Here is an 18,966-nt window from a genome sequence, read left to right on the forward strand (position 1 = left end):
TGTCAGTTCTCACATCTATGAATTAATATCTGAACACCGATGATAAGATATGGTCATGCAAGGCAGTTTTGGGGCCTCTAAAGCAGCACAGCAGATAGCTATGTAAGTTTGCTGCTCAGCTCAAACTACCATCTTAGCCCACCCGGTAGCCCTGTTCTACCTACACGTTGCATTGCAATAGTCCCGTTGTACACTTCTATTTCTACAGAAGCTAGACATTATCAGGGTTTTTTTATGGTTTCGTTTCTTAGACTGCTATGAGGCATGTTACCGTAGATGGAAATTAGGCCACAGAGTGTTACTAAGACAGACATGTTATAGTACATTGGCCGAGGTTGAACATTGAGCAGGTACTGAGAGAGCAATGCAGGTTTAACGATAAACTTCTTGCTCTCATGGGGAACCCCAGGTATGCTTGCGTCTCTGCCTTTGCCAGGAATTTTAGAACAGGGTAGCAAAAGCTGGTCGTAATTTTTTAAGCATATTTCTTCTTTTACTCATGTTATTAGAATGATTCTACCACACAGTGCATCAAGTTTCTGGAACGAGTAAAATGAGTGAAATTTTCTGTTACTAGGTCTTGAGTCTCAGAGTTGGCTGTGATGCCAAAGGAGTAAGGAAAAAATGTAAAACAATGAAATAAGGGCCTGATGAACAGAATCATAGAATCATAGAATTGTTTAAGCTGGAAAAGACCTTTAAGATCATTGAGTTGAACCGTTAACCTAGCGCTGCCAAGTTCACCACTAAACCATGTCCCTAAGCACCACATCTACACGTCTTCTAAAAACCTCCAGGGATGGGGACTCAACCACTTCCCTGGGCAGCCTGTTCCAATGACTGACAACCCTTAGGTGAAGCAATTTTTCCTAATACTCAATCTAAACCTCCCCTGGCACAACTCGAGGCCATTTCCTCTTGTCCTATCACTCGTTACCTGGGAGCAGAGACCAACCCCACCTGGCTACACCCTCCTTTCAGGTAGTTGTAGAGAGCGATAAGGTCTCCCCTCAGCTTCCTTTTCTCCAGGCTAAACAACCCCAGTTCCCTCAGCCGCTCCTCATAAGACTTGTGCTCCAGACCCTTCCCCTTCCCCTTCCCCTTCCCCTTCCCCTTCCCCTTCCCCTTCCCCTTCCCCTTCCCCTTCCCCATTTGATCCCCTCATCCAGATCACTGATATTGAGAACTGGCCCCAGTACTGAGCCCTGGGGAACACCACTTGTGACTGGCTGCCAACTGGATTTAACTCCATTCACCACAACTCTTGGGGCCCAGCCACGCTGCCAGTTTTTTACCCATCAAAGAGTGCGCCCATCCCAGCCATGAGCAGTAAGTTTCCCCAGAAGAATGCTGTGGGAAACTGTGCCAAAGGCTTTACAAAGTCTAGGCAGACAACATCCACAGCCTTTCCCTATCTTTTCATCTTGAGTGTTAAGATTTTTAGGAGGAGTGAATTTTCTGACATCAATCTCATGTCAGAGAAACAAGCAAGAATACTTGAAAACCATCAAGGTTCTAATTTCTGCATTACTGAGTTTCAAACACGTCGCCCAGTGATTGTAAACTTGTAATGGGGTCCCAGTAGCCTGTGTACATGCTAAACAATAAAGACAGATTTATAGAGGTACATAGCTATAACAGTCTCTTTTTTAAAAAAAACTGCACATTCAAAAGCTTCTTATAAATCTGCTGAGACTGTAAATCAAACCCAGTTATTTACTTCAAAGCAGTTAAGTCATCCACTGTTAAAATTAAAGCATAATTCAGCCACAATAGGCATCCCATCAAGCATGTGGACTAAGAGAACTGCTGTAGGGAAAACGATGTGGCTACATTAGGCTGTAACACTTGCCTCGTTTAATCACCTTCCATCAAAGGCAAAAGTCTTCAACCTTCCACCTTCCCAGGACTGCCTGCCACATGTATTACGAACTTCATAAACCATCGTCACGCAAAAAATAAGGTCACTTAAACATTTTCCCATAAAGATGCTAAGCAGTAGATAACTACAATTTTAAAGATATGTCAATACAATATGGAGTTACTTTTGCAATATGAAGTATTTAATTACTTCCAGGGAAAGTTTGAACAGTTTGATACCAGAGGTAGGCAATGGTGCTTTAAGGAAAGCTTTCGGGGGGTAATGTAGAAGTAAATTAATTTCGTCAACTCTTAAACAAAGGGTTAGGGAACAAAGGAAATTCATATTGTACATTTTTTGTAGCAGGTAACATTTGTCAGACAACACTAGTTTACAGGATCTGGAGTATGCTGTAGTTTCTTGCAAGTAAAATGCAGATCATAATTTTGTAGGATAATTTCATTTTGAGCCCACTGTAGTTGCTATTAACAATATATGGTCTAGACAATATGAATATGCAGTACATGGCAAGACCTAGTGCTATAGATCAATCTGTTTCTTTTCCCCAAAGGGCATTATTACATTCAACTTTAATCAGAAGGTAATACTGACCATCGAGTATTTCATTCTGATATATAGATATATTCATATTTAGTACAAAAATCTTTATTTTCATTTCAAACATATTAGGGGAAAAGGAGAAGACATTACATTTTTTGAACTTTTTTTTGCTAAATAAATTTTATTATGGAACTCATTTATAATATAATTAAAATCTGCACACAGAGTGCAATTTAAATCCAGCTTGAGAATTATGACTTAAGAGAATACTAGAAAATTTTAAAATATCTTCAATTATAGAAAATATAACCTGCACAGTTAGCAAATATAGATCTCATTGTTCCACGTAATATCTCTGAAAAAAACCTGTATCATGTACCTTCCTAGATGAGACAGCCCCTTTTTGTTAAGGATAGAAAACAAAATTGCTTCTTATATTAAAGGACATTAAGCTGTTTTCTTTATCTTTTTCCCTCCCTCTAAAAATAAAATTCTTCACTAAGGATGATTATATCCATAGGAAAAATACTGGAACAACACAGAGGAATCACTGTCACCACCTGATGCATTCAGCATGCTTGTACTTCTGCAAAACACTCCCAAAACTGTATGGCACCCACTAAAGTCACTTGCCTCATATTATAATTTGAATAAATCAAACAAATAAAACCCTTCATATCCATGAATGCTGCCTGCCAACTGACTATAACACATCATAGAATCACAGAATCATGGTTTGGGTTGGGAGGGACCTCAAAGCCCATCCAGTCCCACCCCTGCCATGGGCAGGGACACCCTCCACTAGCCCAGGTTGCCCAAAGCCCCATCCAACCTGGCCTTGAACACTGCCAGGGAGTCAGGGGCAGCCACAGCTTCTCTGGGCAGCCTCTTCCAGGGCCTCACCAGTCTCATGGCGAAGAACTACTTCTTTATACCTAATCTAAATCTCCCCTCCTTCAGCTTAAGGCCATTACTCCTTGTCCTATCACTATGTGCCCTTGTAAACAGTCCCTCTCCAGTTCGTTTGGTTTTGTTTGGTTTTTGGGTTTTTTTGGTACGTCAGGATGTTGTCTGAATGTCTATTTTCAACAAGACATCAGAACACTGCTATTTTTTTTGGTTTATTTATTTCCATCATCATCACTCTAGTGGAGGGATCCAAGTATTGCTCTACCTGAGTTTTATCTTAAAATGGAATACCACCACAGATTCCATTAAAAAGTCTCATAAACCACTCAAATAGCTGTTGCTTCCAGTAACATGGCTCAAAATCAATGCTCTTATATTTGCAGAACTTGAACTTTGCTTTCAGAAAGCTTCCAGCCCTTTCCAAAACTAGCCACTTTAGAAAGATATGAGGCCATAATCCCACCTCTTCTCAACTACAGAAGTCTTGTGTACTTTGTGCCAACTAATTCTTCCTTGTGTATCCCCTATTATTTTAGCATTTCAGTTTTTAAACCTCACAGCATCCCTATGCCATATTGAAATACTGTTATTCTCATTTTACATTTAGAAGGGAAAAGACAAGATTACTTTCTAAATGTCATCCTGTCAGTCTCGGGAAAAACAGTGGTCTCCTGACTACCAGCATATTGCCTTTCTTCCTAAATCATTCCTCCTTTCATGTAAACAGTGAAAAAGAATTTGTCCCAACACTTGCAAAGAAATACAAAGGAGAGACACGAATATGCACTGCCTTCCTCCTCCAGGTCCCGTCTCCAAAGTATGCTCTTGTCTTTCTTGTAGTAATATTTTTTGCCTACCGTAGTGTTAAACTACTTCTGCAACAAGTGATCCCGCTGGCAGGAAGATACACGGTGTTGATGCTCTCTGTGTTTAAGAGCGGAGCAGGAGCACGGCAGCGGGTGCTGCCCAGGCACTGCCGTCACCTTGCCCAGCATCCTTCCAGCCCGCAGCCGGCTCTGCCTTGCACCAGGCTCTCCAGACAATTTGACAGTTCACACAGAAGTGTTTATCAGTTCTTTTCAGAGCAGCTATCTTAAAATATTTTTTTTCTCAGTCTGCTTTATGAAAGAATAATTGTCTGTCCGAGTATATGTTTGTAAAAGGAAAAACAAAAAAAATCTCAAAATGTGACCAATTATTTTGGAAGATTCAGCACATGGATTACAGTGCATTCACAGACTGTTATAAAACATGTTTTCCCACTACTTCATCTTACTTGAGTTGCCTTTTCCCAGTGGGTTTGTTTCTGAAGCTAATGCAGTGGTTATGACTATTTAAAACAAATCCGAATTTTGCAGCCAGTTGAACAGACTCAATGACTAACCAATCTATCCTCCAAAGAGCCTGAAAATGAAAATATTTCATAACTAGAAGAGAAACAGCACTGATCTTTTTAAAAACCATTAAATTTATCTCCTTATATAAAAAGATAAAAATTATATATTTAAAAATGGAATAGTATACTAAGTAAAATGCCCCTGTGCAACATGCAATCAAGTCCAAAAATGCCAAAAAGAGCAAGAGTCTCTGGAACTGCAAATTGTGGCAGGTATCCCCACATGCTCCTCAATCAGCTCATTATTTTTGCTTATACAGTGTGACAGAGATTTTATGCAATTACACATGCAAAGACTATCCAAACTTTATCATCAGCTTGAGAAGTGTCATGGTGAATGCCTAACCCAACACATCAAACTGCAGCTGTTCAGTGACACATTGATAAAATGCAGGGCTTCAGCTTCACGCAAACAGACCAACCCTTCTCATACTCTCTCCTTCTCTTCTCATTTAATTACTTACAATGATTAAAATGCTGTTTTCCAGAACTAAGAAATTTATATAGCTTAAGTCTGGCTTTAGCACAAGTGATTTACTCTGCTTAAAAGATTTGTTACATGTAATTTTTCAATTTCAGAATAAGTGCTTCACTAAAACCACCACTAAAAATTGTAAAGCCAACCCAAGATTTTATTTTATTCAACCTAACTGACAAATAGTGAGAAGGATAGGATTTGTTCTTTCATTTTATTTATTTCATAAAACTGACATGATCCATAAGGTTTTCAGCATTTCAGGTTCTGCTCCAAAGCTGAAGTCAAAAGAAAGGTTTAAATCAAATTTCTTTCACACTAAGTAGAAATCCACAATGTAAGTTTTGTGGATTGAAAAGACAAAAAATATTTCTATGATCTGGAGATCATACTTTTTGAGCTTGCCATTGCTTCTGCCATTCAAAGCAGTTAAAAACTGAAAAAAGGAAATCATATATTAAGAAATCATATATTAAACCCTCAAATCAGACGGTATCTTTAATTTGCCATGTCCAGTGCAGTGCAAGTAATAATCATAGTTTTATCAACTTCTGCAGACATGCAATTCCTCTTTCTGTAAGAGCTCTTGATAAAGTACTACTGAAAGAGCAAGCCCTTTATTTTATTCTGACCCAAACTCTTTGGTGTGTCTCCATCACAGACTATAGCAGAGCACAGAAAGAGCCAGGCTACAGTGAGTACTGAAAGCAGACGAGCCCAGAGCCTGAAGTGATATAGCTTATATAATATGTTAAAAAGCAGTGACAAAGATGCTGCAAGTAGGGTTTTTTTTGTCTGATAAAATTCTGATTTCAGGTTTATTTGGACTAATAAAATTTCTTATTCGTTTATGAAAAGTATGATCTTCATTTACCCTTTACCCTGTAGCAGTACAAGGCATTAGATCAAAATATAAGTTGCAAAACACAACAATTAGTAGAGGCCACCGGCTAGATCACAACTTGTAATAGTTGTGGTTTTATTCTAGTACTCTTTTCCTTGCATAAGATATGTAAGCAGTTTTGTTTTTTCTTCCTGCTGTTTCCCCCAAAACATGGAGCAGGCAGAGAGTTTTGTATTGCTATGCATCTGATAGAGAAGGGCAAAGCCATAGTACATGTGATTAAGTCCCTGCTAATAGTGACAGGGATCGTGCCAATTCCCTGTCGGTCGCTTCACTGATGTCCTGCAGACTCGGTTCTCTCCGCAGCACAAGGGCATTCCAAAAACTTCTCAGGCTCTGTGCTGAAAACATTCCGGTTTCTCACAGTTTCAGTGATTGGATACGTCTCTATCTGGGATGGACTTTGCTCTGCAATTGCTCAAGTGCTTCATAACCGATATCATATTTTGTAATCAAACTATGCTACCAGTTATAATGTTGGATGTAAAAAGCAGTATTTTGGATTTATAGTTCTTCTCCTTCTTTCCTATAAAGACAAAAGTACTTCTGAAGAAGGCACAGATTTTTTCTTTTTTAATTTTATTGCAATGTTGGTGCAACTTGCATTGTATGATCTGTTTCTTCAGAGAAAAGTCCCTAGGAGGCAGAAGAACTAATCTTAATGACATGTTTTGAAGTATGTTATGCAAAAAGAAAGATTTCTTGACTTCTTCAGTTGACTTTAGTGGGGTTGTTTTGGATGAAGTCTGAATGAAATATTTGCATTAATAAATTAATATCTGGAAATAAGTGCCACATTTGCTGTCAATTAGTCTAATTGAAGCAAACTTGATTAGCATTGTGTGTGACATGAATTTACAAAGAAATATCTCCACTTAGAAAGAAAACCACTCGCTATATCTTAAAAAATGAGAAATTTATAAATAAAATAATAAAGAAGTAGAAAATTTTAAAAGTTCATGCATACATCATTATTTGATGGTATCTAATTCTAAAATATTAATTAGACATTTATTGCCCTTGAAGATACTTTCTAAGAGTGTGTACCTGAAGCCTCAAGTTCATAACCAAGTTTACTGAAACAGGCAGGTTACAACTATATGTCTCCTATATATCTCCTCTATACATCTCCTTCCTTAGAAGAAAGGCAGAAAACAAGCTTCTGTGAATACTGAGGACATCTCAAGAGCATGAAAGCTGTAGCATACAGAGCAGAGGACTTTAAAAAACTGCTATGGCTAGACAGGTGCTTAGATCCTGCATGGGATCAGAAGGGGGTACAAGTTTTAGTTGGAAAAAGCAACACCATTCTGTTCTTGTTTCATTTGCAGCATGTTACAAAAAAAAAAAAAAAAAAAACCAAACAAAAAAAACCCCAACCAACCTTTATGGTTTCATCAGACAGCAAAAAACCCCCTACACAACCAACACTGGAATCAGAGGAAGGAGGGGGCACCTCTCCTGATCTCCGATAAGGCTGTGCTATGCAAATGCCTGTCTCTCCCAGGACATTTGCCCGTTATTGAAGTCCACAGTAGATTTACAAAAGCAGAACAAGTTCAGTTTTTGTGAAAATTGTATTACAAAGAATAGTTCCAGCAGTGGCTACCAAGTAAAAACCAAAATGAAGCCAACATGGTGCATATGAATGTCAAAGGCTTATAGAAAAATGCATGTCTAATCCCATAAAACATGCATTATTTCATTCCACATTTCAGAAAAAAAAAAAATTACTTGTGGGGTTTGGAGGTTTTTTTACTGATATTTCGTTATTCTTGTATCTGGGAATATAAATGCATTTGTAAAATATTCATTACAAAATTGTGCATTTTATATTTGCAGCAACCTAGTTATCTATACATTAGATCTTTATAGCCCCCACAATCATTATGCTATCTTCAAAACCTTGTTAACAAAATGCAAATGTTACTGTTTTACAAGCAGTATAATAATTCAATTTGACAGAGAGGAGTCCCTCAGCATTATGGCTGATGAAGACAAATGTACATGGTTACTGACACTATGACAAAGCGTCCATTATTTATTTACAAAATCCTTCTGCTACTGTGGGAGATGCCTTGCTTGCTCTTGGATTTCCTCCCTGGTGCAAGAACTTTTCTATCAAGGAGGGGCTGGGTTGTGAGGAAGACACAAAAGATACAGTCATGTCCCACTGTTCCGACAATAATGAAGCTAATTAAGATGGAAGTCCAAAAATGGTCAGCTAGGAAGCTGGCAAATCGCGGAAAAGGGAATCTGACAACACAACACTGAGAATAAGGACATGAAGAGATGTAAGCTTCATGGAGACATGATTCAGAAGACTGTCCCAGGCAGAGTCTAGGAGCTTAGAGGAGGGGAAAGAAAAAAAAAAAATAAAAAAAATTGAGATACTACATTTTATTTTCTGTATTCAGTCTGAGAGTTAACTGTCCAGGGCATGACTACTGAAAAGTAGATACAAAGAAAACAGACAGCACGCCAGCTTTGCTAAGAACAGAAGTAGGGACTTGACTGATATCAATGAAAGATCACTTGTGGAAGCTGGGCAAGTAACAAAGCTTGAAGAAATCGTAGTATTATATCTTTGAATGACTGAAAAATTCCACTCTTGGCACTTAACAAACAATTAATAAATAGCTCTTGTGTCAAAAAGGATTATGTGCAAGTAACCTAACTTTGGAGGGGAATACCACTGATTCAGAGCATCTGCTATGGAAGCTTGTGCCTCAAAAATAACATAATGCAATGTTAAGAGGACACTATTTAAGCTGGTAGCACAATCCTCAAGTCAAATTGAATGGACTGTATCCAACAGATGCACCAAAAGCAGACAGATCCTTCACAGCTAACATTTAGAAGCTCCTAATATATGCAAGGCCCTCTTAGGATCTCTGCTGTACAGATTATATCTTAACTTTTGTGCATACATCATCAAGCATTGAGATATACACCTGAATATATGAATACTATTCATAAAAAAAAAAGATAATGGATTTGCAATACCCACCGTGGTCAGAGGATGAGATCCAACTGATCATGCTTGTTGGAACAGCAAGGTTGAACAAAAAGACACAAACTACCCTTATTCTTCTAGTAAACCTGATGATCATCAAAAAGGCTATGGATAACCAATAATCAGAAGACTAGCCAGGAGCTAAAGTGAGGAGCGTACTGATAACAGGCCTGAATCTCCAAAGGAGTCTTGTCATTACAGTGGGCAGAAAAAATGTACATAAAAGGACAATCACCAGACAGCATTGTTTCCTGTACTAAATAACAGTCCATGAGGTGATTTCCTGGTGCACTATGAAGCCTGTATAAAATACTGGATCAAAAGTTCTGTAAGTCCAGGTACACCAGAATAGGGAATGAATGTATGGACAGATGCAAAGATGATGCAAAGAAAACATCTGCTGTATCAGTTCATGGAGTATGAAGGACATCCAACTAAAGATTTGGACTCTGAAGGGTACTATATAAAAGCACACGGAAATTAAAACAAAATGTAAACATGGAAACATATGAAAATCCCAAGAACCATTCAGGAAGTCATGAGGGAAGGCTCAGGAAAGATGTAGTCTTACATATACGACAGTGATGGACCCATGTAACTACATAAGATGGGGGACAAATCTGACTCCCTGTTAAGCATCACCAAGTTCTACAGCAGTGGTCTGTATGAGATAATGTTCAAAAGTCACCTGAAAGATGATATGAATAACAAGAAGATAAAGTCCAATAATAAAAATAAGGTTTCCAGAACAGCAAAGAGAAGGGTCAGATTTGAAGAACTGCAGGACCTCATGAGACTGAGTGACTGAGCAGTAAAAGGAGATGGGAACTTCAAGCTGAATAAACATGAAATTCATGAGAAAAGTGTCCTAGTCTTGCATATTTAATGATGGCTTTGTCTAAAGCACTTAAGAATGAGATACTGACACTATAAAAAAAAGAAAAAAAAAAAAAAAAAAAACAAAACAAAACACCACCTTTGGACAAAGTAAGAAAGGTCACTATCCCAGAAACAGCATTTGTCCAGTCTTCCCAGAAATGCAAGAAGAGCAATGTAAGATCAGCCAATGCTCTAGGAGTGCCAAGCGGATGCCACATACAGGACAAGTATCCTGTGATATATCTTTAGGGTATTTTTCTCCCATTACTGTATCAGATGCTCTGAACATTACTAAAGTGCCATTTGAGGTGTAAATGACCTTTGTCATGAAACCTCATTTCTGTTCATCTTCTAGGAGGTCTGTAAGCATGGGCTATTACAAAATAAAAAGAAAAAAATAATTCTACAGCTATATGCCACTTATAATTCCTGTCTGGAGATGAAGTGGGGGCAGACTTAATGTTATGATGCCCCCAGATCTTCACAGTTACCCTCCTTCTGAGTAAGCCAAACTTTGCTTTGATTTCTCATGGATATTCACAGGAATGTCCCAGGACGGTTTTTGACAGAAGCCTCATCCCTAGTGCTGTTTCCTTCAATGATTGAGCCTCATCAATGCCAAGCTGAATGACCCTAGCTATTCTGAACAGCAGAGCACTAGCAATTGTGGTTAATCACTAGTAGGAAGTGTTTTAGGTTGGGGGGAGCGAGAGGAGGGCAATTAGGGGGACAAAAACCATGGAAGAAACCAGGAATGTAACCAGACGCTGCTGGATGTTGGTCAAAACCTCTGGGCTCCCTGTTTGACAGTCTTCACAGCAATCACACCCAAAAAGCGGGAGAGCCAAAAAGTCAGAGTCAGCTTTGGCTTGTGATTGTGAGGGCAAGTAAAAGGTGTTGGGTTCCACAAGCAGAGAGGCAAATACTTCTCTAAACACTTAGCGACTATGACCCTCCAAGCCCATTACCTGTTTCCAACCTTGGAGCAACTCTTCCCCCGTGTTGTGGTAGGGCAGGCTAGGGAAGGCAGCTAGATCAAAACTGAATTAGTAGAGAAGAAGCAAGAGGTTTCTTTTCATCCAGATCAGTCCCACACAAGCACATCTGCCAACAGAAAAGCCTGCGTACCTTCCAAGGTGAGGCAGGACCACAGAATCACAGAATGTTTTGGGTTGGAAGGGACCTTAAAGTCCATCTAGTGCTTGGAGAGCATGTAAGGTGCTTAGTACTTGTAATGATGAAGACACAAATTGCTTATTAAAATGAGGAAGAAAGAGATTCTGTTGTCCAGAAGATGCTGCTCTGGCCACCCCCCTACTCCAACACACAAAAGCATTAGTACAAGATACAATCATGGCTTCGGAAGGGCAGAAAATTCTGAGAGGTCTTCCACCTTCATGCCATTAAAAATAATTTTTGCTGGTGTGGTCTGAGAGGTGGCACTTTACATAAATGACTGTTCCTGAACGTCTTGCTGAACTAACTGGAAGTGAACTGTGAGCTAGTATAAAGTGTTGAGGAGCATGCCCGTTACGGGCAGTGCTTGCACAAGCCTGCCTTATATGAGAATCTTCCCTGAAAGCCTATCTGGCTCCAACGCTGTCTGTGTAAATCTTTCTAAGAGGAAATTTTCCAGCTTCTCTTCCAAAAACTTGGTCTTAAAAAGACAAAGATGAAACGACATGCCAATGCCTGGCCTTGGCTAAGACAAGAATGCCTGTGCTGATACTACCGTGCCTACAGAAATCTATCCTTATTCAAAAAGACAAAGTTATCAAACAAATCCTACCCATGATACAGACGCATACCAAGTTAACACTCTTCAAAGGAATCTGGTTGTATCCATGTGGGACACAAACACACCAAAATAAACTCATATTGGACTGTTTTTGCTATGATATGCCTGATACTAAATAACTGTAATTTCTTTTCTTCTGTGAATCCAAAGTTTATGCTCACTACCTAGAGGTGGTACTATATGACATATCATGACAACAAAGTAATTTTCATAGTCCCTGCTTTCCCAAATCTAGTCTTTTATCTTAAAATACAATCTACATTCTTTGTTCCTAACTACAAAACTTACTTGCCTTCACTAAAACAAACACTTAGAATATGTCCACTTCAAGCAGTTCCAATCACTTTGCATAACTGACTTTTCCACCACTTTTTGTGTCACATGCAGGTAAGATGTTTTCTTCCACTAACAAAAAAAACAGACTAGAAGACTAGGATTTAAAAAAAAAAAAAAAAAAAAATTCCACAAAAATACTAAGAACCATTTTTCTCTTTTTTTTTTTTTTTTTCCTGGCACTGTTAGGAATATCCTTTTTCTAGTTACACACAAATACAAATTAAGAAAAAAAAAAGTTTCCTATGAAGAACAGACCTTCCACTTTCATGTGAATAACTCCATGGGCATGACTATTTGGCTTGAGCTGCTTAATTGCACTTGAAAATGCCCAGGCTGAAATTCTTGACAAAGAGTTAAAATGAATTAATTTGCCTCATCAGATGGAGTGCTATGTGAAGAAGAGAAATAGCAGAAGTTACCTGATGGGTAACAGAAGGAGGATGAAAGAAAAGGAAGAATTTAAAATTAAAACTCAATTTTGCAGTATCCACAAAATGACCTGTTCATGTGTGAAGGCATATGTAATAGATATAGTAACACCAGACTCCTGCCGTGTCCTTGCAGGCATAACTCCAGATGTATGTCTGCAAGGGAAGGTATTAATTAAGTGGATAATTTCTGCACTGGTGGAAAAAACCCAAACCAAACCAAAACAAAAAACCCACAAAAAACCCCAAACCACACAAAACTCCCCCAAAAAACAACCAAGAAATATGAAATAGATGAGTTCTGACTGAACCTTTGCAAGTTATTATTCCCATAATCTGTTGTCCAAGCTGTCTCATGCCTCCGATGCCCCAGTGAACCAGTCTGTTGAGGCTGTTCAGTGAAGAGCTGTGAGCAGGAGCGGGACCAAAATTTCACACTACTTGTCCCTCTGAGAAGGCATCCTCAGCCCATGGCGATTGCTGCTGCTCCACTGCAACAACCCAAGAAGAGTGTCTGCGGATGTGTGTGTCTCGGAAAAGCACCACCACACTAAAGCTGCTAGATTTTTGTCAGTCAGAGCTCCAAACCCAATGCTAAACAATGTTTCTCTAAGTCTCCAGGCACTATTTCTCAAATTAAAATTAAAAAAAGAAGTTGGGACAAGTCTCTGCAGTCGATTCGTGTCCATGGGAATTTCTATACTTCATTTAAACAAGATTAGAATGAAGTTTCGGAAGAATATCAGAGACCACGGGCTGATGTGTACCAGCACTACAAAAAATGATTAGCTCATTAATTCCAGGCACTGTATTAATTTCAAACCCATCATACAACCTTGATTTTGCAAACAGACGCACTAATGCAGATCTGAACACCACAGAGATTAGCAATTCTTTTCACATGCAGAGAATAGAGGGAGAGGAACACAGGAGAGAACTCGTGGAGAACTACAAAACCTAGTGCTAAGGTCCACCCTGATGATGAAGATGTGACAGAACAGATACGCATACAGTTCAATACAAACCAAATTTTGCTAAGGACTGTAGTTAATTTGATTGTTCTTATTAAAAGGAAAAGAAAATAAAATATCAATAACAGAGAGAATTGAAAAAGCACAATCAAACGCTACCGCCAAGATTTTTAGCGATCTTAAATATCTGAAGTATGAAAGTCCCTCTAAAATAGAACATTAAAAAAAGCACCCCCCAATAATATGGGAAGAAGAAAAAAAACAAACAAAACAACTATACTTTACACCTAGGAAAAGAGTCCTCAAAGTAGAATAGCCACAATGAGTAGTGAACAACAACAAAAAACCCCAAACCCTAATTTATTTCTTTTTTTAATTTAATTTTCTATTCTAGTAAATATACAATTAGGAGAGCAGGTTAACACTCCCCCTTTACAGAAATGACCACACCGTACAACAGCTATCTTGACAGCCTACAGCACAATCTCTGTGAAGAATTTATCACTTTGACATGCATCTCTAAGTGTTATAATCAAATTTGTGATTTGAATATTCCTGAACTGGAAAATCAGAGAATTTGAGATCTGTTCAGAGCTATTCCTTGATGTCTAAAATGACGTTGCAAATTCCTTGGTCCAATGTTAAACAGTGGAGGTTTCAGTTCCGAGTTTTTGGAAACCTGTTATTAAGACCAGCATTATGCTCCGCGGTGCTGTGGGTTATAAGCTGATCTGTGGACATCTCTTCTGTAAAAGATGAAGAAAATTGCATTTTTATTGACTGCATGCTATTTTGCAGTCTGTTCACATGAGAATGTGTAACTGGATGAACACCTCCTTCAGAAGATAACAGCGTTCCACAAATTAAAAAGCTGATTGAGAAATAATGCTGTAATGACAAAGACTAATTCAGTATGATGAGTTTAGGTCTTTCTTAATTTTTTTTTCTTAATTGCAAAAAAGGGCAGCAATTTCTTTCCAGTAAGCCAAGAAATATTTTGTTATTTTCAAGAACTAACATACCTGTGATAGTATGACAGCAAATGTGACGGGCATGTGTTTCTTTAATTCATCGTGAATATTGTCCCAGTAGCAAAGAATCATTTTCAAGCTTTATGTAGAGTTACTTTGCCAGAGAAAAGGAGGTATTTTACATTTCTTCTGTTCGCTGCTGGTTTTGTAACTTCCATACATTATATTTAGTCTATAAAAATGCACATCTTTAAAAACTTTGCCGAGACATAAATACTGCAACTCATACTGAATATATATATGGGGGTGAGAAACACAAAAGTGCTTCAGTATGAGTTGCAATATTTAATGCCTTACGACTATTTTGAACAGCAAGCTCCAAAATATTTCTGAAGGCTCCTGCAACGGTTTGCCAAGACAGACACTACTGTTTTGCTAAAACACTGTCAAATACTTACTGTGAAGATACTGAGCAATGTTTATGATCCACTCATCTGTTAACTTCCCGGCTTTTATCTTGGTACACTTCAGCTGACTTGAAAGATCTCGTGATTCAATCCAACAAATTGTGTCCTCTTTGTAGCTATAGTCTAGTGTCAAAATTGCGGATCCTTTTACGGGAGTTTGGGCAGACGCTTTGCTTCCATTAAGATATAATACCTCAATTGTTTCAGAGCTTGCAATCAGAAGAAGAGGAGGTCTATCAGCAGGCTCTAAAAACGAAGAGAGTTTAAAGGGTTAACAGACTGTGCACACCATACTTATCATTTCAGTTTTAATGTAGTTGTTAATGTTCTTACCTGCATGTTTTAAGAGATATAATAAATTGGTTTTGTTTTTATTTTCATAACTATCATATATTCCAAATTACTAGTCTGTTTTATCCTGCTGTTCTAATGGTTCACATCATTAAAGAAAATTAATTACCCTAACCCCACAGCTTCTGTTTAATTCCAAGTATCATTATTGCAACATTTTTCATGCCTAAGTCATAAAATGAAACACAAGTTATGCAAATTATTTCTATCCAGATTACTGGCATTTCTAAAAGAATGAAGGCCAGGAAAACCTGCAGAACTTCTGAGTACACATGAAATGGTAAGGTATTTTCATGTTAGAGTCTGTAAAATAAGATAAAAAATGAGGAGTGCATGGTCTAAAAAAAAAAAATAAACCCCAATGCAGTGAAATCTGGCTCCATCATAGAGCTGATGGGCATTATAAAGGAGAAAGCACCATGCAATGGAGTGTCCTGACAGCAAAAAGGGAATGTGCAGTTTCCACTGGGTCATAATAAACGAACAAAAAATATGAAGAAGCAATTCCTATTAAGATATTGCATGCATCTTCAAGTGTTGTCACATTCGCCTGAATCACTCTGCCTAGAAATCCTGCTAGTGATTTATAAAAATACTTGAGCAATGTGTGAATAATGAAGGCAACAATAATACCCCAATAGTGAAGGATATGTATCTTAAAATACAAACAGTTCTAGTTCAAGTTAAATCTTTAAGAAATTAAGTTATCCACACAAAGGAACAAACAATTCTCACTGAGACAAACTATTTTTAGCATTATGATGAGTGCTATTGGGCACACAAGCAGCTGCTCTTGCTGTAGGTGTACCTTTAACCGCATTACTGTATCGAACGTCCAGAGCTGGTTTGAAATTACACATCTTAGTCAACTGCAAATGAATACGAGTCTCCGCGTGATGAGGAGTCTGTTATACGTGGTGCCGCTGCTGAAATGAGTGACATCCTGTTCTAGATCTAGACTGGTACTTTAAACTGAAATAAGGGCCCAGTTAATCTGGAACTGTCAGGGGAACATCTATCTCCAAACCATATGCCAGTAGTTTCTCTTTTTTTCAGGGAAGAACTCTTTCATTAGAAACAGTAACATTGCTTTGCTTTAATTTATAATGAAGAACTGCTGTTGACATAAAATATTATGTGAATTGGCTGCAAAAAAACCCCACAGACATCAGACAGATGTATGTGTTTACAACAGAGGATAGAGAAACTGCTTCCTGAAAAACGCCCTTCCTGTTAGATGTTGTTCAGCATTCAGAGTCCTGCTCCAACCGAGACTTATGAGAAGATTCCCTGAGAAAGGAAGACATGGGGACCCTAAAAATTGCTTCAGGTTTAACTGGAATTAACAGTGATGTCAAATTTTGCAATGAGGTATGTTCAAGTCACTTAATGGCAAGCTGTCCTTTGCAACATGGTCGACACTATTACAACATGTCTATTTGTCCTGTTCATTTGTTAAATTAAATAATGCTGTCCAGTGGAGAAACTTTTGGATGTTTTATTTTAAAAAATTACCCTAAACCATAGAAACTCACGCTGCATTTGCAAGCATCTATGAAAAATATTTGCGTCAAGAGCTCTCACCTCAATGTAATCTGCTTGTATTCAAAGGAATAAATCAATGTTTAAATGGTGTATTGAAACATAGTACTTTCAATCAACATTCTACCTAATAAAGTTTTCAAAATTTTACTAAGCAGTTCCAGCTGTCTAAATGGAGAAAAAAATACATAAATAAAAGGATTTGACAAATAATACTTCATCAGCAAGTCTGACTAAAGAGAAAAAAATGCTTCAGTGAATAGGGTGCTCAGTGGTCTCACTCAAATCCACAGAAGTAGGCGTTAAATTCTGTTCCTTGCTACTATCTGCTTTTATTTAAACATCTCTTTTGCTGACTTTTGTGGGGTTTTTTTGGTAACATAAAGAAGTTCTTTGCTATAATGGCTCAGCATGTATTATTTCTAAAGTGGATTTCATTTATTCTTTTCCTATTGTTTCTCATTCCAGAATGTATATTCTACCGTGTAACATACTTTTTCCCTCCCCAGTAAATCCCACACTGCCATCTGCAAAACCACACCTCTGTAGCATTACTTTCCAAACTTACAGACTGTCCTCATCTGGCTCTAACTCACTTCCACCAATACATCAGTCATACCATGCATAAGGTTTGTTGGTTGTTTTTTTTTAATTTTTGGAAGATACCTAACAACTGAAGGGATTGAACTTATTTGTGAAACAACCTCTTGAGGTGTAAGCCACAAGTGAAGCTCCCTATTCTTGCTTTTTCCCAAAGAGAAGGCGGTGGGGTTCTTATTAAGCAATTTTATTTGAAATCTGCCTGGTAGGTCCAACTGCAGTCAACAGGTGGCTGGTGTAAATCCTCCCCTTTCTTATAAACTTATAAACTGCTGCCCATCAGAAGAAGAGAGTCAGACTTAAGTGCTTCTGTCTCTATCACCCACTCAGCCCTGAGAGTTTCCAGGCTGTGTTTGCATCTGCATCCTGCTAAGTTTTGGGGTTTTTCATGTCTAGCAGCTCTGCGCTCAGCTTCTTCCTTCCCACAAAATAATACCACTGCCTAATTCTGGATTCAATCACTCCTTTCCCAACCAGCAGCAGTGTGAAAAATCATTTCTTATTATTTTTGCTCTTATACTTTGTGTTAAGTAAGATATTTCCACTCTCTGCAGTCTATAAAACCTTCAAGAGGAAGCAGCTACGCAGGAGCTGTTTGCAGTGACAAAGCCAGCACGGTTGTTCAATTGCCTGGACTTGCAATAGAGAACCGTATCCTTCCTCGCACTGTTGTGAACTGACCTATTGAGAACTGTAAACGAGGCTTTAATACCTCTCCAAACTCCAGGGAAAGGTTGTATTTTAGTATTAACGTCTAAGACATAAGGAAATTCTGGAACAGAATTAGCGTCAAACGTCCTGAGCAACAGTTGTAATCAAACCTGGCTGCAGACAAAGGAAGCGTAAGGACTCGTGGCACTGCTAAGAGGTTCTGCTCAGCAGGCGCTATTGAACATTAAAAATACATCTGCGTTCTGGCAGAACTTATCCAGAAACTGGATTACTGAGCTTGAAATTATATTTTTCAAGCAGCCCATACATGAAGTAATTCAATGGATTGAATCAGTTAATCATGCTTTTTCACAGTAGGGTAGGTAACCTGCTTATTTCAGTGTCGCTCAGATAAGGGCTGAATTCATAATTACTTATCAAAAAAAGAGTAAAATTATTTTAATAATAAAATTATACAAAAAAACCCTACAAAAAATTAAAAAATATTTAAAGCATCTTACTGTATTGTATAATGCAGCTGAAAAACAAAAAAAGAAGATAAAAAAATCATGTCTGTTTCTCAAGAACAGAATCTAGAAAGCTCAAAAGTTTAGTGGACAGATATGGGATGAGTTACAGTGAGCTGACAGCAGCTTTTCAAATAACTGGACATCATGTGTGTTATTTTTTCATGAGTTTTCTTTTTTTTTTTTTTTTTTTTTCATTTTATAGGAAAGATAAGAAGTGAATAGCTCTCTAATCCAGGAAAGTTTTATGATTCATCCCTCTTGACTAAAATGAAAGCATCTTCCTTTGAATTATGTTTAAGATACAGTAGTGGAAAAGATGA

At 38.0% G+C, this 18,966-nt stretch overlaps 1 protein-coding gene across 1 annotated transcript in view; it reads right to left on the reverse strand.

The window, feature by feature from the left end:
- LRP1B (LDL receptor related protein 1B) overlaps positions 1–18,966 on the reverse strand; it is a 742,991-nt gene that overhangs the window by 352,635 nt on the left and 371,390 nt on the right. Inside the window, exon 6 of the mRNA XM_075757248.1 lies at positions 14,964–15,218. Within this exon, the coding sequence (XP_075613363.1) occupies positions 14,964–15,218 (255 nt within the window). The remainder of the gene's footprint in view (positions 1–14,963; positions 15,219–18,966) is intronic.

Source organism: Balearica regulorum, chromosome 6, assembly GCF_011004875.1.
Source record: "Balearica regulorum gibbericeps isolate bBalReg1 chromosome 6, bBalReg1.pri, whole genome shotgun sequence".
In the NCBI taxonomy this organism is placed as follows: Eukaryota; Metazoa; Chordata; class Aves; order Gruiformes; family Gruidae; genus Balearica; species Balearica regulorum.